The sequence below is a fragment of the Salmo salar genome, chromosome 01 (genome assembly GCF_965601325.2).
Source record: "Salmo salar chromosome 01, fSalSal1, whole genome shotgun sequence".
Classification (NCBI taxonomy): Eukaryota; Metazoa; Chordata; class Actinopteri; order Salmoniformes; family Salmonidae; genus Salmo; species Salmo salar.
The window spans coordinates 157132534-157160157 of NC_138291.1; the positions used below are offsets into that span (position 1 = coordinate 157132534).

At 42.4% G+C, this 27624-nt stretch overlaps 1 protein-coding gene across 1 annotated transcript in view; it reads right to left on the bottom strand.

Moving 5' to 3' along the window:
- Positions 1-4277: 4277 nt before the first annotated feature.
- The window catches only part of LOC106567252 (uncharacterized), a 157589-nt gene continuing 134242 nt past the window's right edge, over positions 4278-27624 (bottom strand). Inside the window, exons 31-68 of the mRNA XM_014136323.3 lie at positions 26869-26913; positions 24792-24845; positions 24625-24678; positions 24473-24526; positions 24262-24315; positions 24067-24120; positions 23889-23933; positions 23728-23772; positions 23444-23551; positions 22089-22142; positions 20250-20303; positions 20111-20164; positions 19904-20011; positions 19664-19717; positions 19151-19258; positions 18934-18987; positions 18519-18572; positions 18348-18401; positions 18178-18231; positions 17962-18069; positions 17720-17773; positions 17459-17512; positions 17146-17199; positions 16930-16983; positions 16597-16650; positions 16430-16483; positions 16198-16251; positions 16052-16105; positions 15714-15767; positions 15455-15508; positions 12717-12734; positions 12378-12431; positions 12038-12100; positions 11720-11885; positions 7709-7818; positions 7244-7324; positions 6815-6997; positions 4278-6572 (exon numbers count right to left, since the gene is read on the bottom strand). Coding sequence (XP_013991798.2) covers positions 6420-6572; positions 6815-6997; positions 7244-7324; positions 7709-7818; positions 11720-11885; positions 12038-12100; positions 12378-12431; positions 12717-12734; positions 15455-15508; positions 15714-15767; positions 16052-16105; positions 16198-16251; positions 16430-16483; positions 16597-16650; positions 16930-16983; positions 17146-17199; positions 17459-17512; positions 17720-17773; positions 17962-18069; positions 18178-18231; positions 18348-18401; positions 18519-18572; positions 18934-18987; positions 19151-19258; positions 19664-19717; positions 19904-20011; positions 20111-20164; positions 20250-20303; positions 22089-22142; positions 23444-23551; positions 23728-23772; positions 23889-23933; positions 24067-24120; positions 24262-24315; positions 24473-24526; positions 24625-24678; positions 24792-24845; positions 26869-26913 — 2637 coding nt within the window. The 3' untranslated portion in view covers positions 4278-6419. The remainder of the gene's footprint in view (positions 6573-6814; positions 6998-7243; positions 7325-7708; positions 7819-11719; positions 11886-12037; positions 12101-12377; positions 12432-12716; positions 12735-15454; positions 15509-15713; positions 15768-16051; positions 16106-16197; positions 16252-16429; positions 16484-16596; positions 16651-16929; positions 16984-17145; positions 17200-17458; positions 17513-17719; positions 17774-17961; positions 18070-18177; positions 18232-18347; positions 18402-18518; positions 18573-18933; positions 18988-19150; positions 19259-19663; positions 19718-19903; positions 20012-20110; positions 20165-20249; positions 20304-22088; positions 22143-23443; positions 23552-23727; positions 23773-23888; positions 23934-24066; positions 24121-24261; positions 24316-24472; positions 24527-24624; positions 24679-24791; positions 24846-26868; positions 26914-27624) is intronic.

A 27624-nucleotide genomic window follows, 5' to 3' on the forward strand; every position in this document is an offset into this window, starting at 1 on the left:
AGTCAAAATGCAAGCTGAGATATACAGCTCAGTTTTTTCTTCTTTTTTTTCTCTACCACTCATTATTCATTTTTTTTACATGACTTAAAAAACGTAAGCCTACGCAACATTCAACAATTAAAAACAATTCTGTAGCAATGAGGTTTGTGCAGTAGGCTATAGGCCCAATACCTTATCACTGCATATTGGCTATGCTTGAAATGCCCTGCCAATGTTGTTCTCAGACCATTTAGAAATGAGTGTACAAATATTTTAGGTATATGATCATGTGTTGTATTACTTGTGAGGCACAGCTGAGTGAGCATAATCATTCTTTTTTTTTTTACTGGACTGATGACCTGCAGTTGATGGTCAGTCTGAGGGGAGGGAGGTAGCAGCAGTGAGGCTGCCTCTCACCCAACTCACCTTCCCTCCTGTTACTCTTATGACCAGAGAAAGTGAAATATTCCTCGATATGAAAAAAGACACAAGCCACTAATAGATAACAACACAAGCTTATTGTAACACTTTTCTATACTCATTCATTGCAGCTGCAGCGCTGGTTGTAGCGTGTGGAATTAGGGAGAACGCACATTTTATGGCTTATAAAAGTGTTGAACAAAGTGTTGACAGTGCTGAATAACAACTTAAACCTGAACTTACACATAAAAAGAGCAGCTCTTTGCTGTATTCATTCAGTCGCTCTCTAGTCATGGTTTTAAACGTTTTTGCATCTCACAGTATCAACTTTCTGTGCATTTTACAGTCTGAGGCTTCTTTTTACAGTCTATTTGTCACGCCCTGATCTGTTTCACCTGTCCTTGTGCTTGTGTATTTACCCGTGTATTTACCCGTGCTTGTGTATTTACCCGCCTCCTGTGTCTGCATTTGGGTCTCGCCTTGTGCCCTTATACTATGGCTTGAGGAAACTGTGCAGACACGGTGATTTGAGCTATCTGATTGTCCAGCGGAATACTTTTTTGGTGCACTAGATTTTCTCTATGGGCCTGCAGGGTAGGTGGAACTCTAACCTTCAGAGACATGAAATGGTTCAAAGTGGAAACACGTTGACTTCCCGGCGCTAGGTCTGCTGAATCAAATACCCCTATCGCCAACAGCGCAAAGCGAATAAAAATAATCATAATGCAAGGATTTATCATAGTTTTTTTTTTACAGAAATGTTTGGTGATTGACTAGGAAAGCCTTGGAGACCAATTCTGTAGGACAAGGGCTTTTTTATAAATAATACTCACCCTCCAGCAGGACTGGCAGGAATTCAATTTGACCCATTAAACTAAATTTAGCTACTTTCAATGTCCCCAATTTATTGTCAGCGAACATTACTTGAATTAAGAGTAGTAATTAAGTAATGAGTAATTAACACATCAAGACCACTTAGATAGCAACTGAACTGTTCAGAAAAAAGGCTAGCTAAATGTTTGACTAATGTTAGTTAGTTGGCTCGTATGATTCATTACTCTAAAAGACAAGGCTTTTACAATTTGCCTTGTCTTTGGAGTTAAGAATTATAGCTACTGTAGAAGTTATGTGAATCATAGCTAGTTGGCTGGCTGACTTTGTAGCTAGCTAGCTATAGCTACAGTGCCTTAAGAAAGTATTCACACACATTTACTTTTTTTGCATTTTGTTTTTACAGCCTGAATTTAAAATTGATTAAATTTAGATTTGTTTTGTCACTGGACTACACACAAACCCCCATAATGTCCAAGTGGAATTTCTCTACATTTTTGCAAATTAATTAAATATGAAAACCTGAAATGTCTTGAGTCAATAAGTATTCAACCCCTTTGTTATGGGAAGCCTAAATAAGTTCAGGAGTAAAAATGTGCTTAGCAAGTCACATAATAATGGATGGACTCACTTTGTGTGCAATAATAGTGTTTAACATGATTTTTGAATGACTACCTCATCTCTGTACCCCACACACATAACTGTGGCAAGTAGGGGTGCTTAGCGTGCTGCAGCACCCCCTGAAAAACCACATTTTTAGATCAAGCATAAATTGGCTTTTAGCGGACCAATATATTCGTCTGTAGCACGGGCAATATTTGCATTATTTGTATTTATTTTTAAATTCACAAAAGTAGTGCACTGGGCCTTTACTAGTCCTGTATTAACAGACCGATATAGCCGCCTGTAGCACAGTCATTATGCAATGGGCCTTTAATAGTGCTGTATTAGCAGACCGATATAGCCGCCTGTAGTACAGTCATTATGCAATGGGCCTTTAATAGTGCTGTATTAGCAGACCGATATAGCCGTGGGCAAAATAAAAATAGCGGCATCCCCACCCCAAACATCTCCCGGCGGCTATGCCCAAACATACAACTATCTGTAAGGTCCCTCACTCGAGCAGTATCTTTCAAACACAGATTCAACCAAAGACTAGAGAGGTTTTCCAAATGGAAAACTTTGGACTACAAAGGTACAGGCGTCCTTCCTAACTCAATTGCAGGATAGGAAGGAAACCGCTCAGGGATTTCACAATGAGACCAATGGTGACTTTAAAACAGTTAAAGTTTAATGGCTGCGATAGGAGAAAACTGAGGATGTACATTGTAATTACTCCACAATACTAACCTAATTGACATAGTGAAAAGAAGGAAGGTTGTACAGAATAAAAATATTCCAAAACATGCATCCTGTTTGCAACAAGGCACTAAAGTAACATAAAAAAAACTGTGGCAAAGCAATTCACTTTTTGTCTTGAATACAAAGTGTTATGTTTTGGGCAAATCCAATACAACACATTACTGAGTACCACTCTCCATATGTTCAAGCATAGTGCTGGTTGCATCATGTTATGGGTATGCTCATTACAGACTGGGGAGTTTTTCAGGATAAAAAAAATGGAATGGAGCTAAGCACAGACAAAATCCTAGAGGAAAATCTGGTAGATGTATTCACTTTTAAGCAGGGAAATAACCTAAAACACAAGTCCAAATCTACACTGGAGTTGCTTACCATGAAGACAGTAAATGTTCCTGAGTGGCCAAGTTACAGTTTATACCTAAAATCTACTTAACAATCTATGGCAGGACCTGACAATAGTTGTCTAGCAATGATCAACAACCAATTTGACAAAGGTTGAAGAATTTTGAATATCAAAAATGGGCAAATGTTGCACAATACAGGTGTGGAAAGCTCTTAGAGACTTACTGTATAGTACCCAGAAAGACTAACAGCTGTAATCACTGACAAAGGTGCCTCTACAAAGACAAAGTATTGACTTAGGGGTGTGAGTACTTATGTAAATTAGATATTTCTGTATTTCATTTTCAATACATTTGCAAACATTTCTAAAAACATGTTTTCACTTTGTCATTATGGGGTATTGTGTGTAGATGGGTGAGAGACAATCAATTGAATCCCTTTTGAATTCAGGTTGGAACCAAAAATGTGGAATTAGTGAAGGGGTATGAATACTTTCTGAAAGTACGTCACTCAAAGTCCCCCATAAGCTTACCGTTTCCCGTTGTAGCCAGTAGCTAGTCTCCATCCTTGTCACTAATTACTAGCTGGCAATGCTATAACCTACAACAGAATATATTTGCTCCTTGCTAGCAATCCAATTGTTGACTTGTAACATTACTGTTGAGAATTGATTCACATTTCTCACAATTGAATAGAGAATACATTTCATTTTCCCAAGTAACATGGCAAGCTAGCTTGTTAGATAACATTGTCTTTTTTCATTTTAGTCATTTAGCAGACACTCTTATCCAGAGCAACTTACAGTAGTGAATTGATACATTTCATATATTTTTTCTCCATACTGGTCCCCCATGGGAATTGAACCCACAACCCTGGCATTGCAAACACCATGCTCTACCAACTGAGCCACACGGCTCAACCTTTTCTGTTTCTTCCAAACAGTGGATGGTTTTGCAAAGACCAACGTTTAGCTACATTCGGGTGCCCAGTGTAGTAGATTTTACAAACCTCAACTGTTGAAAATGGAAGTTTAGCAGCAGTTGCATCCTCATAAACACAACTCACCCGTGACAGTTCAGTGTGGGTCACATGACTCGAGGCCGCGTCATCATTGGTTACGTGCGTTAACCCATACTAACATAACGTACTGTCTATGCCCATACTTTCTGAGATGGTACAAAGTACAAACTAGTATTGGAAACTAGTATTGTTTACATTGTGGGAGGCAACCGGTCTACCTATGGAGATGAAGCATCATTAACCTTTTTACATCAAGAAACCGTTTCTTTTAAATAAACCCATGGTCTTTTGGGCTATAGTTGATACAATATGAAAGTACAGAATACTGTTATGTGATTTTTTTTATTTAGCTAATGCATTTCTTTGAATGAGATGCTGAATTATACACAGGTATAAACATGTCCTGACAATAATAACAGAATATAAAATGATGAGAATTTGTACAAAACAAGAATTAAAAAAGCACCAATGATCAGTCTCAGCCAGCTAAGGCAATCATGTTGAATGTTGATGTTAGGCTACTAATTGCATGTGTTTAGGATTTTTTTTAAATAGGATAAATGAATAATACATTGACTTTCTAAAAAACCCTGAACATTGTTCCTGAGAAAGCAAATCAAATGTTATTTGTCACATGCACCGAATACAACCTTACCGTGAAATAATTACACCTACCTATCCCTCCTACCTATCAGTGATCCAAGTGTGTTCAGTGACAACAGAATAAGCCTTCTACTACAAAGGACACTGTGTCTACCCTTTTACCAAACATTTATATCAGCAATGCTTGGAAAGTTCTTTCTGGAGTTTGTAATGGGAGGTGGCTACTGATTGGGGGTTGAGTACTTCTAAAACTTAACATAATACATATTCCTTTATGCAAGCTACTGCATGCTAAGACTGAACGCTCCCTGAGACCTTCCTGAATTCCCGGTTGGTTGGCCGTTACTCATAGAGACAGACCACTACAGTACTGACTTGTTCTGTGACTGAAAAAAATAAATGCACTGCTCTCAATATTCCATATTCACAGTCTCAGAGTAGGAGGGCTTATCTAGGATCAGGTCCCCAAATCCATATAATTGTGATCTAAAAGGCAAAACTGATCCTTGATCAGCACTCCTACTCTGAAATGTTTTGTGAACACAGGCCAATGAAACCACCTCTTGAGCAATCCTGGCTTTGCTGAGCAGCTACAGTGTATGCTGCTTTTCTTTGAGCCTCAGCACTTAATTTATTGAACAAAGAGAGGACTCGGAAAGCGATTGCTCAGTGCTAAAGCAGGAGAGCCAGCAGCCCAACATAATGCCCCTTTATTAGAACTCCTGAAACAGATTTAAAACACATCAAATTAGTTATGTTTTTAATAATACACATCAGTGTCTGTGTTGAATATCAAGACTGTACCTGAGACTGTACCATAAGAATGAGCTGAAACAAGCACTGACAGTATGCGGTACATGATTTTTTACAAATAAGAAATAGGCCAGTAGCAGAAGAAATGTCAAGCATGAATGAAATAAGGTTTCTTGCCCCAATCACTGCCAAAAGGGAGGGAATAGGTTAATTACAAGAGATCAGGGTTTTAGAACCTATTGGTTATTATCTCATCTAAAGAAACAAGATCAGTAACTCAACAGCAAGTTTTTTGGCCCCCTCAAGTACAAGCAGTGGTTTCTCAGTGAGCACCTTTTGAAAGGTCAGTGATGACCCATAAGACAACATTAGTCGTGTCCAAATGGAACACATTGTTGACAGCTTGAATCCACTGCATCAGATAAAAAAACAGACCATTCTGGCATAGGACTGTAATTTGAGCCAGTTTGCTAGAGCAGGAAAATAATCTTGCATCAACAGGAAATGTGAATTATTATGTGGATTGTAATTAATGGACATTTTTTCTAGGGGTTGATACATTGCTTTTGTCACGGCATATAAAGTTTGACATTTTCAAATGGAAATTCCAAACTTTAGAAGCCTTTTTTAACATTGAATACACTACAAGTTTGCATGTCCTGCTGTGCAGGAAAATTATCAGCAACAAAAGTGTGATCAAATATCTGTATACAAAATAAGTTGTTGGCTATAATGGAAGGCTTTACAGCGTCATAAACTGCTGTTCTAAAATGTTTTTGAAAAAGATTCTAAATAACCATTACATATAGAAATCAAAACAACATGATATAAATTATTCATTACACAACAAATGTCTCTGTAAACAAAAATACAATTGTCCGAAAGAATTTGAGCCTGTGGAAGTTGATGCCCTCTCAAAGAGTAATTTATGTGGAGCCAGTCGACAAGAGAATTGATCGATGTTCTCCAAAGAGGAGTGATGCCCTCACAAAATGGTGGAGCGATTCCCTTTGTCCTCTTGTTCTCTAGTTGTATTGGGGTCCTGAACACAGGCTCTTATCCTGGCTCTGTGAGTCCAAGCAAGTGGAAAAGGAGCATAAGGGCCCTCTCTAGCTGAAACAGATGGGCCCGATGGTGAAGCCAAATTCATGTGTGACGTTTCCACCCCCGAAGACAGCCACATCTCTCACAGGAAGCAGGTTGAGGTCCTCAAACTCAAACACAGACTCCCGCGGCTCCAGAGAATCCACCTCTTCTCCAGGCTGCCCCAGCATAAACACAGAAACACAGTGAATCAGAAATAGTTGAATCAGTAACACATTTGAATCAGTAACACAGTTGAATCAGTAACACAGTTGGCCTGGGATAAGCATCAGCAATCCAGCAAACAGATGTCTTTCATGCTTGATATGCAGATATTGTATCTCTTTGATGATACAGTTACTTTTAACAATGGGTGAAATATTTAAATAAATGTTTGTCTATTGCATCAAAATCAATGTACCATGCAGTCTTTAAGTGCTCCCAAGAAACTCTGCTTCCTTGTGTCTGCCAGGAACTTGACCTCTCTGTCTGTGTGGCCCAGCCTGTGTCCCGGGTGGCATGAGTAGATGATCCTTTGCACGGCTTTCCAACTCTGCAACCTCAGGAAACGCATCTGAACCACATTTTCCCCTGGGTAATAGAACTGCCAGTGGCCAGGGGAGACCGAGGGGTTGTTTGTGAACAATTATGCTTTATACCTCTGCTATGACAGTCTGAGAGACACAGCCAATTGATTCATTTTTTATTGAATTGAAGTAACAATGAATTGGGATGTTCAGAGAATAGTTGACAGAGGAGAGAGAGCATGACAGGCTGAGGAAGAGGGCGCATCAAAGAGGAGAATGAGAGAGTGATAGAGAATGATATCATGAAATAGAAAACAGTAAACCTGGAATCCTTGTTCCTGCTTGCTGAGCCATTGGAACGAGCCGTTTGTCTCTGAATCCTTTAGCCAGGCCTTCATGGTCATCTACAGGTATAAACAATTATGATTATGTATGAGTATGGGTATTAAGTATGAATATGATTGTGGACATTAGGTTTCAATTGTCAGACACACAATGCTTGATGTCTTGAATTCTAAAAACTTGACACTGATATCTGGAGGCAAATCACTTAAAAATGTGTCTGTTCACAGTCCTTGCTATTAGCATTTAGCTCAAAGGCAAAAAAATCTATTGGATTCCTGTCATAAATGGATTTGTTCTCTGCTAGTCCAGACAGTATCTCATTATTCTGTAGCCACCTGCTGCATTTGGTATTACAGGAGCATCCCCACTGAGGGATAAATAGAGAGGTGTGACGGTGAGAGGTGAGGTGTGTGGGGTAGGGTACTGATGATGTTGTTGTCTACCTGGGCGTCTCGGGGGTGAAGGCAGGTCTGTGTGGCTGTGCCAGAGAAGTTGCAGTAGACTAGGAGAGCATCGTTGGGGCTGCCCTGGTTGGGGTCAATGTAATACATCCCTGTACAGACAGACAGCAACCATAACCTCAGAGTTAGTGTACCCTCATCCTGACCTGAAACGCTAGTGTATATTCACTAGTTTACATAAGAAAATGAGTGAATAGGGACATATTCTCTAGTGGGTACTTCTCTAGGGACACATTCTCTAGTGGGTACTTCTCTAGGGACACATTCTCCAGGGACACATTCTCTAGGGACATATTCTCTAGGGACACATTCTCTAGCGGGTACTTCTCTAGGGACACATTCTCTAGGGACACAATCTCTAGGGACACAATCTCTAGCGGGTACTTCTCTAGGGACACATTCTCTAGTGGGTACTTCTCTAAGGACACATTCTCTAGTGGGTACTTCTCTAGGGACACATTCTCCAGGGACACATTCTCTAGGGACACATTCTCTAGGGACACATTCTCTAGCGGGTACTTCTCTAGGGACACATTCTCTAGGGACACAATCTCTAGGGACACAATCTCTAGGGACACAATCTCTAGCGGGTACTTCTCTAGGGACACATTCTCTAGGGACACAATCTCTAGGGACACAATCTCTAGCGCGTACTTCTCTAGGGACACATTCTCTAGCAGCTACTTCTCTAGGGACACATTCTCTAGCAGCTACTTCTCTAGGGACACATTCTCTAGCGGGTACTTCTCTAGGGACGCATTCTCTAGGGACACAATCTCTAGGGACACAATCTCTAGGGACACAATCTCTAGCAGGTACTTCTCTAGGGACACATTCTCTAGGGACACAATCTCTAGGGACACAATCTCTAGCGCGTACTTCTCTAGGGACACATTCTCTAGCAGCTACTTCTCTAGGGAGACATTCTCTAGCGGGTACTTCTCTAGGGACACATTCGCTAGCGGGTATTTCTCTAGGGACACATTCTTTAGGGACACATTCTCTAGTGATTACTTATAGGTTGAAATGCCCAGCGGTTCTAAATCAAATCAAATTGTATTTGTCACATGCACCGAATACAACAGGTATAGATAGACCTTACCGTGAAATGCTTACTTACAAGCCCTTAACCAACAATGCAGTTTTCAGAAAATAGAGTTAAGAAAATATTTATTAATTAAACTAAATAAAATAAAAAAGTAACACAATAAAATAACATTAACGAGGCTATATACAGGGGGTACAGGTTAGTCAAGGTAATTTGTACATGTAAGTAGGGGTAAAGTTACTATGCATAGATAATAAACAGTGAGTAGCAGCAGTGTAAAAACAAAGGGGAGGGGGGGGGGGGGGGGGGGGTCAATGCAAATAGTCCGGGTGGCCATTTAATTAATTGTTCAGCAGTCTTATGGCTTGGGGGTAGAAGCTGTTAAGGAGCCTTTTGGACCTAGACTTGGCACTCCGGTACAGCTTGCTGTGCGGTAGCAGAGAGAACAGTCTGTGACCTGGGTGATTGGAGTCTTTGACAATTCTTTGGGCCTTTCTCTGACACCGCCTATTATATAGGTCCTTGATGGCGGGAAGCTTCGCCCCAGCGATGTACTGGGCCGTACGCACTACCCTCTGTAGCACCTTATGATCGGATGCCGAGCAGTTGCCATACCAGGTGATGCAACCTGCCAGGATGCTCTTGATGGTGCAGCTGTAGAACTTGGAGGAACTGGGGACCCATGTCAAATCTTTTCAGTCTCCTGAGGGGGAAAAGGCATTGTCGTACCCTCTTCAAGACTGTCTTTGTGTGTTTGGACCATGATAGTTTGTTGGGGATGTGGACCAAGGAAATTGAAACTCTCGACCTGCTCCACTACAAACCCGTCGATGTGAATGTGGGCATGCTCGACCCTCCTTTTCCTGTATTCCACGATCAGCTCCTTTGTTTTTCTCACGTTGAAGGAGAGGTTGTTGTACTGGCACCACACTGCCAGGTCTCTGACCTCCTCCCTGTAGACTATCTCATCGTTGTCGGTGATCAGGCCTACCACTGTTGTGTCGTCAGCAAACTTAATGATGGTGCTGGAGTCGTGCTTGGCCACGCAGTCGTGGGTGAACAGGGAGTACAGGAGGGAACTAAGCACGCAGGATCCAGTTGCAGAGGGAGGTGTTTAGTCCCAGGGTCCTTAGCTTAGTGATGAGCTTTGTGAGCACTATGGTGTTGAATGAAGAGCTGTAGTCATTGAACAGCATTCTCACATACGTGTTCCTTTTGTCCAGGTGGGAAAGGGAAGTGTGGAGTGCAATAGAGATTGTGTCATCTGTGGATCTGTTGGGGCGGTATGCAATTGGAGTGGGTCTAGCGTTTCCGGGATGATTGGTGTTGATGTGAGCCATGACCAGCCTTTCAAAGCACTTCATGGCTACCGACGTGAGTGCTACGGGGCGGTAGTCATTTAGGCAGGTTATCTTCACTTTCTTGGGCACAGAGACTATGGTGGTCTGCTTGAAACATGTAGGTATTACAGACTCGATCAGGGAGAGGTTGAAAATGTCAGTGAAGACACTTGCCAGTTGGTCTGCGCATGCTCTGAGTACACGTCCTGGTAATCCGTCTGGCCTTGCGGGCATTGTGAATGTTGACCTGTTTAAAGGTCTTGCTCACATCGGCTACGGAGAGCGTGATCACAGTCGTCTGGAACAGCTGGTGCTCTCATGCATGCTTCAGTGTTGCTTGCCTCGAAGCGAGCATAAAATGTATTTAGCCCGTCTGGTAGGCTCGCATTACTGGTTAGCTCACGGCTAGGTTTCCCTTTGTAGTCCATAATAGTTTGCAAGCCCTGCCACATCCGACGCGCTTCAGAGCCAGTGTAGTATGATTCAATCTTAGTCCTGTTTGATGGTTCTTCTGAGAGTATAACGGGATTTCTTATAAGCGTCCGGATTAGTGTCGTGCTCCTTGAAAGCGGCAGCTCTAGCCTTTAGCTAGGTGCGGATGTTGCCTGTAATCCATGGCTTCTGGTTGGGATATGTACGTTTGGTCACTGTGGGGACGACGTCTTTGATGCACTTATTGATGAAGCCGGTGACTGAGGTGGTATACACCTCAATGCCATTGGATGTGGTGGTAAATAGACCGAAAACACTTGTGGTAGATAGTGTTATCTACGAGCAATACCTCGAGACTTCCTTAATATTAGACATCGCAAACCAGCTGTTATTGACAAATAGACACACACCACCAGCGGATGTAGCAGTTCTGTCCTGCCAATGCACGGAAAACCCAGCCAACTCTATATTATCTGTGTTGTTGTTCAGCCACGACTCGGTGAAACACAATATATTACAGTTTTTAATGTTCCGTTGGTAGGATAGTCTCCAACGGAGCTCATCCAGTTTATTCTCCAGTGATTGCACGTTGGCCAATAGAACGGATGGTAGAGGCAGGTTACACACTCGCCGATGAATTTTCACAAGTCACCCGGATCTGCGCCCCCTGTATCTCCGTCTTTTCTTCATGCGAAAGACGAGGATTTGGGCCTGGTCTGGGAGAAACAGTTTATTCTTTGCGTCAGACTCATTAAAGAAAATATATTTGTCCAGTTCAAGGTGAGTAATCGCTGTTCTGATATCCAGAAGCTGTTTTCAGTCATAAGAGACGGTAGCAGCAACATTATGTACAGAATAAGTTACAAACAATGCAAAAAAACACACAAAATAGCACAATTGGTTAGGAGCCCGTAAAACCGCAGCCATTCCCTCCTGCGCCATTATATATATCGAGATTTAAGAGCTAAGAGATCTTTCTCTGAGAACTAACCATAACATTGTCTTTATCTACTTCACAATATGGGCTATTTGAGAACGGAGCTTCTAATTTGCATTGAAAAAGTGAGAGTCCTGAGATTAGGATGCTGTGGCCATTCTTATGTGCCTTTAAATTTGCACAAACTTCTTTGGGTTATAGATATACAGTACAGGTATAGACAGAGGGTTTCTGACCGCTGGCGTAGTCGGGGTGGCAGAGCCACAGCTCCATGCAGGTGGTGGCAGGGTGCTCCTTGCTGCCATCAGGGGGGTCCACCAGCAGCCTCAGGTCCTGGTGCAGAGAGTCCAGCAGGGTCTGGATCAGGGGGTAGTTGGGCTTATCTGACAGGTACTTAAGGTCCTACAATGGTGATGAGAATGTTATGATCATTATGGAGTTATTCCTTCTACCAGTTAATCTAATGGCCTATTACACTGCATCCCAAATGTAGTGCACTAGGTAGGGAATACAATTTGGGGCACAGACCAACTTGCTGATCATAAATGACTTGCCTTGAGTTGAGTAAGGGTCATGTTTACTGAGGGACCTGGAAGTCCTGGGAGTCCAGGTGCCCCCTGAAACAAACGCAACAAAAGAGTGGGACTAGGGTTGGAAAATTCCAGTAACTTTCCCAAAATTCCCAGGTTTTCCAGATATCCTGGTTGGAATAATGCTACAATCAGGTGGTAATATGCAGGAAATCGGGGAATCTTCCAAGCAGGATTTCTGGAAAACCTGGCAATTTTGGGAAAGTAACCGGAATTTTGCAACCTTAAGTGCTGTGTAATGGATGCAATGGTATTGAGTCTCTGTGGTCAATGGACCGATGCGTATGAAATCAGTGTCACTTACCGGCAGGCCCCTTGTCCCAGGTTGCCCAGGAAATCCCTCAAAGCCTTTCAAACCCTATGGAAATACAGGCCATAGTGCGATGAGAGTGGATTTATACCATTCCATACTTGTAATGGCATATTCAAATGTAATTTGATAAGGAAATGCACACTGAAGCACTATCCTTTTACTTTCCTTTGTATCTTCCAGTGTGATGACATGATGTGGTTGTGAATGTTTGCTTTTAATCTAGACACTGTGAGACAAAGCTAACACACAACGCTACATGGGGTTTGGTTTTGAAAGAAGATAATGTGTGTATAATTTGAAAAGACGAGAAAATAAGATGTTATATCATACCTTCTCTCCAAACAAACCCTACAGATAAAGAGAGAATAAAAGGAGATGAGTTTGAATATCAGTTCTGAAGCACACTGCTCTGCACTAACAGCTGTTTCAATCTTTCAATGCCCTCTTATTCACTGCATTACGATCATATTAGCTACAGCTTCACTGCTTTTAGAGGCAAGGCAATGGCGTCTTCAATGGTCACGAGTTGAACAGAGTAATAATCTACAGCTAAACCCGGAGAGAATGGCATAATGGCAGGTGTCACGTCCTGACCCTTGTAAGAGGTCATTTTCTATAGTAGAGTGGATGGGTGTGACAGGGGGTGTTTTGGGTGGTTTTCTTGTTTTCTGTTTCTATGTGAGTTTTCTAGATTTCTATTTCTATGTCGGGGCTATTGGGATGATCTCCAATTAGAGGCAGCCAGTTCTCGTTGTCTCTAATTGGAGATCATATTTATGTAGGGGGTTTTTCCTTTTGGTTTTGTGGGTTGTTAATTTTTGAGTAGTGTGTTTTCCTCTCTGCGTCACGGTTTGTTGTTTTGTTATTTCAAGTGTTTGGTGTATTGCATTTAGTTTCACGGTTAATAGAGATGTGGAACTACGAACATGCTGCGCCTTGGTCCGATCATTTGAACAGCCGTGACAACAGGACAGTCTAGTGATAATAAGGAAATGGACTTGAGATCACAGAGTCTTGCTTAAGACAGTCTGCAATTAAAAAGGAATTCGAGACATTATCCTAATCATCATAATAACGCCTCAATGAAGCATGCATAGTCTTCGTCTTGATGGTTAATAGACAGGGGGGTTGTTAAGCTACATGGCTGAAAGATGAACTTCGTGGTCTAGTTTGTTCTCGCAAGAACTACAATTTCCCTTTGGTGTGGCCCAAATGGCACCCTATTCCATACTACAGTACATAAGGAATAGAGGGCCATTTGGGCGGCAGTGAGTGTTGTGCCAGTAATCGAAATGTCACCGGTTCGAATCCCCGAGTTTACTAGGTGAAAAATCTGTTGATATGCCCTTGAGCAAGGCACTTAACCCTATTTGCTCCTGTAAGTCGCTCTGGATAAGTGTGTCTGCTAAATGACTGAAATGTAAAATGTGGGAAAATTTAAAAGGGCTTGAGAAAATATACTGCTCAAGAAAATAAAGGGAACACTTAAACAACACAATGTAACTCCAAGTCAATCAAACTTCTGTGAAATCAAACTGTCCACTTAGGAAGCAACACTGATTGACAATAAATTTCACATGCTGTTGTGCAAATGGAATAGACAACAGGTGGAAATTATAGGCAATAAGAAAGACATAAAGGAGTGGTTCTGCAGGTGGAGACCACAGACCACTTCTCAGTTCCTATGCTTCCTGGCTGATGTTTTGATCACTTTTGAATGCTGGCGGTGCTTTCACTCTAGTGGTAGCATGAGACGGAGTCTACAACCCACACAAGTGGCTCAGGTAGTGCAGCTCATCCAGGATGGCACATCAATGCGAGCTGTGGCAAGAAGCTTTGCTGAGTCTGTCAGCGTAGTGTCCAGAGCATGGAGACGCTACCAGGAGACAGGCCAGTACATCAGGAGACGTGGAGGAGGCCGTAGGAGGGCAACAAACCAGCAGCAGGACCGCTACCTCCGCCTTTGTGCAAGGAGGAGCAGGAGGAGCACTGCCAGAGCCCTGCAAAATGACCTCCAGCAGGCCACAAATATGCATGTGTCTGCTCAAACGGTCAGAAACAGACTCCATGAGGGTGGTATGAGGGCCTGACGTCCACAGGTGGGGGTTGTGCTTACAGCCCAACACCGTGCAGGACGTTTGGCATTTGCCAGAGAATTTGCCACCAAGATTGGCAAATTCGCCACTGGCGCCCTGTGCTCTTCACAGATGAAAGCAGGTTCACACTGAGCACGTGACAGACGTGACAGAGTCTGGAGACGCCGTGGAGAACGTTCTGCTGCCTGCAACATCCTCCAGCATGACCGGTTTGGCAGTGGGTCAGTCATGGTGTGGGGTGGCATTTCTTTGGGGGGCCGCACAGCCCTCCATGTGCTCGCTAGAGGTAGCCTGACTGCCATTAGGTACCGAGATGAGATCCTCAGACCCCTTGTGAGACCTTATGCTGGTGCGGTTGGCCCTGGGTTCCTCCTAATGCAAGACAATTGCAAGACCTCATGTGGCTGGAGTGTGTCAGCAGTTCCTGCAAGAGGAAGGCATTGATGCTATGGACTGGCCCGCCTGTTCCCCAGACCTGAATCCAATTGAGCACATCTGGGACATCATGTCTCGCTCTATCCACCAACGCCACGTTGCACCACAGACTGTCCAGGAGATGGCAGATGCTTTAGTCCAGGTCTGGGAGGAGATCCCTCAGGAGACCATCCGCCACCTCATCAGGAGCATGTCCAGGCATTGTAGGGAGGTCATACAGGCACGTGGAGGCCACACACACTACTGAGCCTCATTTTGACTTGTTTTAAGGACATTACATCAAAGTTGGATCAGCCTGTAGTGTGATTTTCCACTTTAATTTTGAGTGTGACTCCAAATCCAGACCTCCATGGGTTGATAAATTGGATTTCCATTGATTATTTTTGTGTGATTTTGTTGTCAGCACATTCAACTATGTAAAGAAAAAAGTGTTTAATAAGATTATTTCTTTCATTCAGATCTAGGATGTGTTGTTTAAGTGTTCCCTTTATTTTTTTGAGCAGTGTATTTCTGAGATTATCCAGAAAGGGGACTTACAGGTAGTCCTGGCATCCCAGGTGTTCCTCTTGGCCCAGATGGTCCAATATTCCCCTGGTGGGAAATAATAGATAATGAAAAGTTATCAATCAATCTTTTCAGAAAGTAAAAGGAACCAAAACTCTGATAGATCATTTTAGATTGAATGAGCCTCATCATGGCTTTTGGCAATTGTTACTAGTGGTTATGGTGTTATCATAGAGAGTTCTTGCTATAGATGTTTTGAGAGGAACAGTGTGTTCAGATAGTGTTGTTTTACCTGATCTCCCTTTGGGCCCGCCTGTCCTGGCACCCCAACAGGACCCAGACTACCCTGTAAAACATAAAGTTAGTCAGTCTGTCTGTCCTGGCACCCCAAAAGGACCCTGATTACCTTGTAAAACATACGTCTGTCACAGCCCATCTACTATTTACAGCAGAGTATTTTAGGCAATGTCATATTTCTAGATTGTTGCCAAACCTGTCAGTATGTCATTTTTCTATGGTGTTAAAACTGACACCAGGGCTCGTTTGTAGTGTCTCAGAGTAAGAGTGCTGATCTAGAGACGTTTTATGAATGCCAGAAGTTTTTCACACAGAAGTCAGAACCAGAAGTACCTTTAGGCCATCACGCCCTGACGGACCAAGCGGCCCTATGTTCCCCTTTTCTCCCTGTGGGGAGAGGAACACAGAGGGTGAAGTCTTCACAGTGCATTTCTCTCTAAATTCACTAGATTCAATAATTCAGCCTGATCTATTCATACCTCACTCCCTTTTTCACCCTGATCCCCCCTGTCTCCTCGCAAGCCTGGGATTCCCTGAGAGAGAAAAGACATCCATCAGTTGTGTATCAATCATCAGCTGATCCAAAGCATTATCATGTAGCAATGCATTGCTTTCAACATCCTTTTCTCTAATCAAATAATACTTCTGACAAAGGAGAAGTACGTAAGAGACTATCCTGCCTGGGATTGAATTATGAAATAGTGAACTTACTATAGACCCCACCCATCCAGGAACACCAATCAATCCCACATTTCCCCTCTCTCCCTATAGGAATGACAGGAAACGTTGGTGCACGCCATGAAATAGTATAGTATATAGCATGGTTAAGAGATTGTTGTGTATGTGTGTGTGACCCTTCTCATCACCCAACCTCTGACCTTTGGTCCTCTCTCTCCTCTTGTGCCCCTGATTCCAGCCTTGCCTCTTTTCCCCTGTGGATGTTTACAATGTTGGTGAACGAGGCAATACACACAGGGTAAAACACACTGAAACATCTCGGTCGTGTCCTAAATGACACCCTATTCCCTTTATAGTACACTCAAAAGTAATGCACTATAAAGGGAATAGGGTGTCATGTATTTATGGAACAGGGTGCCATTTGGGATGCATCCCTCATCTTTCATTCATAATATAATATTTGTTATTTTTCTAGAATACACCCCTTTTATTTACACTGTTACATTGAATAGATTGAAGGAGGGAGCTCTTACACTCCTTCCGATGTGACCTGTCTTTCCAGGTGATCCATCTCTGCCGTCATCTCCCTGTGGAGAAAACACAGCATCAACAAACAGGGGGACCTAATCTAGCCTCTCTGTATGCATGAGTGTCCCCAGAGAGGTGAGGAGAATATAGGACCTGAGACTGGGTTTCACAGCACAAAGAAGAGAAGAGAACAATAGAGAAACAGAGAATCCTGATCTCACCTTCTCTCCTTTCAGTCCCTGTTTTCCCTCAGGTCCTGGGCTTCCCCTGACACCCTGAAACATTCAACACAGTAGAATGACTTAAAGAAACTTCCCAGATGTTAGAGAAAGATAATAGGGTAGAAAATATCAGTGACCTTCTGGTAGTGCTGCTAGTTTTTCAACATCACAATATGCCCATTTGACACTGCTTGAGGTCATCAATATCGGCTAAATAATAAACTTAGATGGAAACGCGTTGCTATAAGAGCATAATGAACTACTTACATAATCTGTGGCATCCCTTTGCCCACCCCTGTGTTTGTGTACTCACCAATGCCCCTAGGGGACCTTCTGGACCCTGGGCTCCCACCTCACCCTGTGGCCCCTGTGGTGGGAGAGGAGACAACAACAATCAAGGAAGAATGAAGCAGAAGCAAAAAGTAAAATATAATATGGAGTTAATAGTAGATATGTGTATGAGGAAATATTTTGCTAGCCTAAGTGCCGGACATGTTTGACTTGATAATGAGCAATGGAGTTGGCAAGTACACAATCAGATCTGGGACCAGGCTAAGATGTTGCTGTTCTTTACCTCCAAACCAAGAACCGCTGGGGGCCCTCTGATGCCTGGCAGACCGTCAACCCCCTAGAGAGACAATTACAAAATCAAAACATACATTGTAGACTATTTCTGATTTGGTACAGTATATTTTGAAAATGATATTCATAATAAAACCAGACATTAAATTGGGGTTAAATGGGGTACTGTCTATTTCCCCTGAACATTGAACTTGCTTTAGGGGCCAAACTGACTGCAACACTGAATGGGCTCACCTGTTCTCCTGGCTCGCCTGGTCCCCCTGGCTCCCCTTTCTCTCCATCTAGTCCTGGCTTACCTTTATGGCCCAAGTCTCCCTCAGGCCCAACCTTCCCTACTGGACCCTGCAATAGATACCACACCAGCACATGGACGATGTTCTTCGTAGGAGAATCACTGGGAACATGGCTGACTTGACTAGACCATGGTCTAAGAGACAGTGAGACACTGACCTGTGGTCCTGGCTTCCCTGTGTCACCTCTGACTCCTTGAACTCCAGCCACCCCCTTAGAATACAACAACAAGACAACATGAAATCAGACCAAAAGGACAAATGGATAATGCCATTCACCATGCACATAGTATCAGTACTATAGTAATTAGGTTATGAAGCGACTCTTACCGGAGGTCCTGTTTTGCCTTGAGTTCCTATGGCTCCGCTAGGCCCAGACTCCCCCTGGGGCGAAAGAGACAGCGAAAAAACAAATTGGAATTATAGATGGAAGCGTTTATAATTTCCCTATCCTGAATTGCTTCTCCATTTGGTGTGCAGGCCAGGGAATCAAGATATTACCTTCTCTCCTTGAGGTCCATCTGGCCCTGGAGGCCCCCTAGGGCCCATAATACCCTGGGAAGAAACAGAAGAGACCAACGGATCACTGTACATCCTGATAACACTCATCTCAAACCTTCTTTCCCCGATTCCTTGCATCCTATCTCCTTGCTTCCTTCTCAACCATACTGGAGGAGAAGATTCAAGGTCAATTCAGGCCTTCTTCTCCAATGGGTTTTGAGAAAGAAGCAAGAAAAGTGGGTGTGAGGAGTCGAGGAAAAATGAATCGAGAAAGGGCCTAAGAGAGCAGAGAAGTCTAAACTATTGGGAAAAAATATGTGCAAAAGTGGACATTGTCAACAATTTTTTTTTAAACTTTGAGTGACATATATAGTATCTGATGCTGGTCAAAAAAACACGTCACTTCCTGACTCACCTGTAGCCCTGATAAGCCTGCAGGTCCTATTTCTCCCATGAATCCTGACTGACTCTGGTGGATACAGAACAGAGGTGATGTACCAGTCATCAAATTGATCACCCAAAGCCACGTCTCAAAAATCATATTGAAAATCACTTCAGTTTATTCTGTTTCATGGTTTCAAAACATAAACTAGAATGTGCAGCTCATTATGTATTGGCATCTGGGCACTCACCATAAGTCCGATGTGGCCCTTCTCTCCTTTTGGTCCCTTCTCCCCATTTTCCCCCAAGGTCCCCCATGGACCCTCCCGCCCTGTGGGCCCCAGAGGCCCCACATCACCCTGCAAATAACAGCCATGTCAGTCAGACATCACCATGATGTAATTTCAACCAAATTTTAAACTGTTTGTAATGAGGTTATTCAACCACAATTCAACCTATTTGTAATGATGCTATTTCAACCACATTTCAACCTGTTTGTAATGACTACTTCAACCAGATTTCAACCCATTTGTAATGTCTTTATTTCAACAAGATTTTAACCTGTTTGTAATTACTTTATTTCAACCAGATTTCAACCTGTTTGTCACCACAACCAACACTCATATGGCCCTGTCAATAATTTGTGTCAAACGCACAAATGTTAATCAATTAATAGATATGCAATATACTGTACATGCAGAACATTTATATTGATGGCTTAAATATGTAAATCACTGGGTGCTGAAAAGTCAGTGTTTGTTAACCTTCTCCCCTTTGGAACCTGCACCACCAGCATCGCCAAGAGGTCCAACATCACCCTGAGAACCAAAAGAGACATCTCTTGAATTACTGTACACTGCTGAGTATACTGTATGTGTATGGTCTGGTTGTGTGTACGATGCCTGGGTAAATGGATGTGTACTAGGTACACGTGAGAATCTACAGGTGATGGTTCAGGTATGTACAGTAGATGTCCAATGCCATAGGCAGGTGATGGTGTTCACCTCTTTTCCCATTGGTCCAGGAGAGCCTTGCAACCCTTTGAGCCCTTGTAGACCTCGAGCTCCAGGCTGTCCTGGAGGACCAAGTTTCCCACAAGGCCCTAGGTCTCCCTGGAATACACATGAAGTAGAAGAAGTAGTGAGAAGTGAAAGATGGTGAAATATATCTCTAGGTGTTTGTTTAGGCATCATAGTGTCACTATCACCAACCTTTTCCCCTTTCATTCCTGTTTGCCCCTCTAACCCCGATTGGCCAGGAGTGCCCTGGAAACAGGAAATGGAAGAGAACTGTCAGAAAACTCACCTGGCTGAGACCACAGAGTTCCTGTTCGGAGTGTGTCCTACAAACCTGTTCGCCATCCAGTCCAGGAGGACCTAGATCACCAGAAGGTCCCAGCATACCCTGTGATGTTCCAAAAAAGTGTGGTTTAACACACATCACAAATTGCTAGATTATACATACAGTTGAAGTCGGAAGTTTACAAACACTTAGGTCGGAGTCATTAAAACTCGTTTTTCAACCACTCCACAAATTTCTTGTTAACAAACTATAGTTTTGACAAGTAGGTAATTTTTCCAACAATTGTTTACAGACAGATTATTTCACTTATAATTCACTGTATCACAACTCCAGTGGGTCAGAAGTTTACATACACTAAGTCGACTGTGCCTTTAAACAGCTTGGAAAATTCCAGAAAATTATGTCATGGCTTTAGAAGCTTCTGATAGGCTAATTGACATAATTTGAGTCAATTGGAGGTGTACCTATGGATGTATTTAAAGTTCTACCTTCAAACTCAGTGCCTCTTTGCTTGACATCATGGGAAAATCAAAAGAAATCAGCCAAGACCTCAGAAAACAATTGTAGACCTCCACAAGTCTGGAACATCCTTGGGAGCAATTTCCAAATGCCTGAAGGTACCACATTCATCTGTACAAACAATAGTACGCAAGTATAAACACCATGGGACCACGCAGCCGGTATACCGCTCAGGAAGGAGACGCACTCTGTCTCCTAGAGATGAACGTACTTTGGTGCGAAAAGTGCAAATCAATCCCAGAACAACAGCAAAGGACCTTGTGAAGATGCTGGAGGAAACAGGTACAAAAGTATCTATACCCACAGTACAATGATTCCTATATTGACATAACCTGAAAGGCCGCTCAGCAAGGAAGAAGCCACTGCTCCAAAACCGCCATAAAAAAGCCAGACGATGGTTTGCAACTGCACATGGGGACAAAGATCGTACTTTTTGGAGAAATGTTGAAACAAAAATAGAACTGTTTGGCCATAATGACCATCATAATGACCCACTGAAAAAGGGGGAGGCTTGCAAGCCAAAGAACACCATTCCAACAGTGAAGCACGGGGGTGGCAGCATCATGTTGTGGTGGTGCTTTGATGCAGGAGGGACTGGTGCACTTCACAAAATAAATGGCATCACGAGGAGGAAAAATGATGAGGATATATTGAAGCAACATCTCAAGACATCAGTCAGGAAGTTAAAGCTTGGTCGCAAATGGGTCTTCCAAATGAACAATGACCCCAAGCATACTTCCAAAGTTGTGGCAAAAAGACTTAAGGACAACAAAGTCAAGGTACTGGAGTGGCCATCACAAAGACCTGACCTTGATCCTATAGAAAATTTGTGGGCAGAACTGAAAAAGTGTGTACGAGCAAGGAGGCCTACAAACCCGACTCAGTTACACCAGCTCTGTCTGGAGGAATGGGCCAAAATTCACCCAATTTATTGTGGGAAGCTTGTGGGAGGCTAACCAAAACGTTTTACCCAAGATAAACAATTTAAAGGCAATGCTACCAAATACTAATTGAGTGTATGTAAACTTCTGACCCACTGGGAATGTGATAAAATAAATAAAAGCTGAAATAAATCATTCTCTCTACTATTATTCTGACATTTCACATTCTTAAAATAAAGTGGTGATCCTAACTGACCTAAAACAGGGAATTTTTACTAGGATTAAATTTGGCTAAGGTGTATGTAAACTTCCGACTGCAAATGTATTTAGGGGTGCAAAATTGTGGTAACATTCCCAAATCAGTAGGGAATAAGCAGGAACACGGATTAACCAGGATTTCTTGAAAGCCTGGAACATTTTGGGAAAGTTCCCAGAATTTTGCAACCCTAGACATATCATTATCATCTATTACAATTGCTGTACTTACCATTTCTCCTCTTTCCCCCGCTGGTCCAATTATTCCACCAGCACCTGTCATTCCCTGGGGATGGACCACATAAGGTTTCAAAGCATCACAATGGAACACAGATTACATTTTCTGATTCAATTTTTATTTTGCCACATGCACAGGGTCGCAGATGTAGTTGCACTCAAATATAAAATATATTTTTTGCTTACTACATGATTCCATATGTATTATTTCCTAGTTTTGATGTCTTCACTATTATTCTACAATGTAGAAAATAGTACAAATAAAGAAAAACCCTGGAATGAGTAGGTGTGTCCAAACTTTTGACTGGTACTGTATGCATGTTTACAACTGTGACAATGATGAATATAAATGTCCAAGCTAAAGGGCTGTGCTTGGCATCCCCAGCCATGCCAAATAAGCATCCAATGGGCTACGAATCGTAAGCCATGTAATAAATTACAAATAAATTGTTTGAATTCACCCACTGAACCCTGACATAAAATGCATCCAACAGGCATCAGAGACTTAATGTCCCATAGTCTAGGAGTTTAGGAGGTTCTATAGAGGTTCTACACACTTAGAAAAGAGGGTTCTTCAAGGGTTCTTTGGTAAGGGAGATGGTTTTAAGTGGCACCATAATGACTGAAAGAATGCTTTGAGCCATTCAATGGTTATTTTCCATTCAGAAAAGGGTTCTTTCATCTTTTAGTGATAATTAAAACGTAGGCATGGCGGTGCATTCGAATATTTTGGGGCACGATTTGCTCACAGCTCTTTTTGTGCAACTGTGAGTGAGAGTGTCATTCCAGTTGATCTAATCTGTTGTGTTATGTCATTGCATGTTAAATATGAGTACGGCCAGTAACAGTGTCTTGTGAAATTGTGTCAATTGACTAAATCAGTGGTTCTCAATTCTCTCCTCAGGGACCCCCAGCCATTCCAGACATTTATGGAATTTGAACAATATAATATGGCTAACCAGAATACAAAACCCTTTATAACTCAAAAAGTTATTTGTAGAACCATTGAGATGGTTACAACCCTTTTTTGGTGCTTTAAATAACCTTTTTTTAATGGTTATTTGTAGAACCTTAGAAAATGGTTCTTTATAGCGACATAAAGGTTTCCATTCAAAACTTATAGAACCTTATAAAAATATATATAGAACAATATAGAACCTTCAAAAAGGGTTCTATATTGCACGAAAAAGGGATCCGCTATGCTGACAAGCCAAAGAACCCTTATTTGGCACTATATAGAATCATTACACACTTTTTAGTGTGTACAGAGGTTACGGTCCTCTGAGGTCCTCAGAGGTTACAGAGGTTGTTTAGAGGAGAAGAGAGCAGTGTCTGCAAAGTAGTACCCACTAGGATTCCTGCTGGTCCGTTAAAGCCTTGTGGCCCCGGAGGCCCCCTGCTTCCCCTTGGTCCCGGGTTCCCTGTGGCTCCATCTGAGCCCTGCAGACCCGAGGGGCCCTGGAACACACAGACAGGTGAGTAGCTTCATCTATTAGTCTTGTTCCCATTTGTGTATTGTGTCTACACCGTTGGTCTGGCCAAGCAAGACTAACTATATATTGGCAGTGTATAGAGCACGGATCTGTAAGATCTGCTGAGGGAGTAGTGAAAAGGCCTGTTCTGCTGTAACTTACCTGTGGGCCCTCTAGCCCTGTGGGTCCCAGATCCCCTAGCCGACCCTGAGGAGAAAACCCAGAGACACCATTGATAGGGAAAGGCATGGACTACATTGCAGATAGATTTTTCAAGATATTTAGGAAATGTAGTTCTGGTATGTGATTCCTGTTGATCTCACCTGAGGACCTGGAGGGCCTCTATCTCCAGGAGGTCCTGATACACCCTATAAAATACAGCCCAGTCAGCACAGGCTCAATACACCCATCATTTAAACTTATGCCAGACTCAATGAAGTTGTCTACAAGGACTTGTCACATACTGTATGTGGACTTTTTAATGGCAGCACAGTTACTTACTGGAGGTCCAAGCTTCCCAGTAAGACCAGGCAGGCCTCTTACACCAGTCTCCCCCTGGGACACCACACCAACCATTACACATTTGAAAGGAAATACACAATGTGATGCTGTTGGTATAAATTGAGGCCCACAGGCCTGGGATGGCCATTTGGAATAATGTCCACTGATTACATGACTCAAATGCTGTGTCCTTACCCTATGTCCGATGTGACCATTTGTGCCACGCATTCCCATGCTACCCAGGAAACCCTGGGGGACAAGAAACACAGGACTGGTAATATAAATAAGCTAAGTTGCACACACAGGATGACATGGCAGTGTCATCAGTCAAAAATACCAAACAGAGACATTGTTAGTGTGTCGGTCAAACCCCTTGCCCGGTAGGCCCTACAGAAGCATCACTTACATACATGCCTACTGGCCCCTGGGGTCCCTCCACACCTTCCTTCCCAGTGAAGCCCTGATGCAGAGAGACAGCAACACACACACACACACAGGTTCAAACCTGTCCAATTTGAGAATCACATCAATCACATCCATGTTAAATGTGTCACTTACCCTCTCTCCCAATGGCCCAGGGATACCTGTTGGTCCTGTCCGTCCAGGTGGGCCCTGTCGTGGGACAGTAGTCAGTCACACTGCACTCTGTGTGTGATGATGGCCTAAGTCCCCAACACTAAATCAGTATTGGTTGTAATAGTGCAGTCTACTCATGCTAGACTCACCAGAGGGCCTGATCGGCCATCTGGACCTGGCTCTCCAGCAATGCCCTGGAATCCCTGGATGAAGGACAAAGAAGGTGAGAGAGTGATGGAGAGAGTAAAAGTAGAGGATGAGAGAATGATAGAGAGAGGAAGAAAGAAGAGAAGGGGGCTTATCGCATGGGTCCAGTCAATGAGAACCATTAAAATGCTAATATAAAACAAATCCAAATTGATTACTTACAATCAAATTAATATGTATGCACAACGCTGTGAGTCGAATCAGTGTTTAATTTAGTTTAGAATTTTCTTGCTTACAGTTGTTTAATCTACCGATGAATGACTTTGTAATTATGATTATATATGCGGGGCTATTGAGTAATTGTGTCTCTGGTTATGTACAGAGGTTAACTGCACCCAATTTAATGATGTAAACATCAACAATGAAGTAAAACTGTACCCATGTTCCTGTAAGGGACAATAAATCAATGAAGAACCTTCAGTTATTTACAGGTATTAATGGATATGTAGATGGCACATAACTTTTTCAAATGGATCATTATTGGTCATATTGCCCAGATGCCACAAATATTTATCTTAGTCATCCCTCTTCCTCTGCTTCCTACTCCTACTCCTGTCTCCTTGTCCCCCCTCACTGTTCTCTCTGCCTGGGTATGAGTCTATATTATATAGCAGAGGATGTAATACAATACACTGGCCAGGTGACTAACTGGGGTACAAACCACTTTCACGCCTCCTCATATTATATTATCCACATCCCACATAATCATACGTTTATATGAGAGTGTGTGTGTGAATGCACAGGTGTGTGTGTGTGTGTGCCTGTGTGTGTAGTGATGATGCAATATCCCTGACCTACCCCCTCATACTCCTAAACCTTTTACTGCTCCCGTTTACAAGTAAGGAGAGACACCTGATATCGTTAACTAGCTGAGTAGCAGCTACTTTTCTGCCCTTTTAAAATGTTGGCCTAGTCTGCGTTTGTAGTGATTGCCTGGTCATGAAATCATATAAAACCCATCATATAATCCAGGGGTGTCCTATAAATGTGATAAGGTGTTTATATTTGCTACCTTGCACTGCCCGGCCAAAAATAGCTGAGCTTGGAGAATGATATAATTCGCCAACCAATGAATTTAAACATAAAGGTCACTATGAGACTGAGTAACTATAAGAAGTTCTTAGAGTTACTTATACTGAACAAAAATATAAACACAACATGTAAAGTGTTGGTCCCATGTTTCATGAGCTGAAATAAAGAAATCACAGAAATCTTCCATGCGCACAAAAAGCTTATTTCTCTCAAATTGTGAGCAGAAATTTGTTTACATCCCTGTTGGTGAGCATTTCTCCTTTGCCAAGATAATTCATCCACCTGACAGGTGTGGCAAATCAAGAAGCTTATTAAACAGCATAGGTGCACCTTGTGCTGGGGACAATAAATGGCCACTCGAAAATGTGCAGTTTTGTCACACAACACAATGTCTCAAGTTTTGAGGGAGTGTGCAATTGGCATGCTGACTGCAGGAATGTCCACCAGAGCTGTTGCCAAAATTGAATGTTCATTTGTCTACCATAAGCCGCCTCCAATGTCATTTTAGAGAATTTGTCAGTACATCCAACCTGCCTCACAACCACAGACCACGTGTAACCACTCCAGCCCAGGACTTCCACATCCGGCTTCTTCATCTGCGGGATTGTCTTAAACCAGCCACCCGGACATTTGATGAAACTGAGGAGTATTTCTCTGTAATAAAGCCCTTTTGTGGGGGAAAAAACTATTCTGATTGGCTGGGCCTGGCTCCCCAGTGGATGGGTCTATGCCCTCCAAGGCCCTGCCCAGTCAAGTGAAATCCATTAATTAGGGTCTTATTCATTAATTTCATAGAACCTCATTTCATTCAATTTCCTGATTTCCTTATATGAACTGTAACTCAGTAAAATCGTTGAAATTGTTGCAAGTTGCATTTATATTTTTGTTCAGTAGTTTCATAGTGACCTTTAAGTGAACCACATGTATTGTGTTTCTGTCTCCATGATAAGACTATGCGTACTGTTACAGTATCCGCTTGTACTGTACCTTTAGGCCTTTATCGCCAGTTATTCCCACTGAACCAGAGAGACCCTGTAACACATGAGAAACGGGTGTCAACTCAATACACACCAACAGAGGTCATATTGTATACACAATCACTAATGTGAAGAAGACACACAGGACTAACCATTAACAACTACAGTAACTACATAACTACACAATTAAACAAGGACACAAATTCATTAATCTTGGCATATTAACTTTAGAATGTAATGATATGAGGTTGAAGTTGATGGGTGATTAATTAAAGTTGAAAATTCCCCACATACAATGACAATCATTTGTGAATCTGTCACATTGAGCAGGGTTGTGAAGATTGCCATCTGCTGTTCAGAACCAGAATGACTACAGTTGTCCAGCTACTGTATATACAGAAACTCTCAGGAGTATGTTTGCAAAATTTGCACTTCCAGGAATTTTCCCCAACTGGGAATTCTGGAAAATGGGAAAGTTAACAGAATTAACAACTTTGGGAAAGTTAACAGAATTTCTCAACCCTACTCAGGAGCCATTTTACTAGAATCCTTTCTGATTACACCAATCATTTTCTTGATCAATCTTTCAAATATTTTCTCAATTATATGTCATTATACAGATGAAGGGTCTTAAAATTAGCCAGTTTGCTACAGCAGAAAAAGAATCCTGCAGCAACAGGAAATCTGAATTATTATGTGGATTATAATGAATGGAAAAAAATAGTAGGGGGTGCAACATTTATTGTAAGGGAAAATCAAGTTTGAA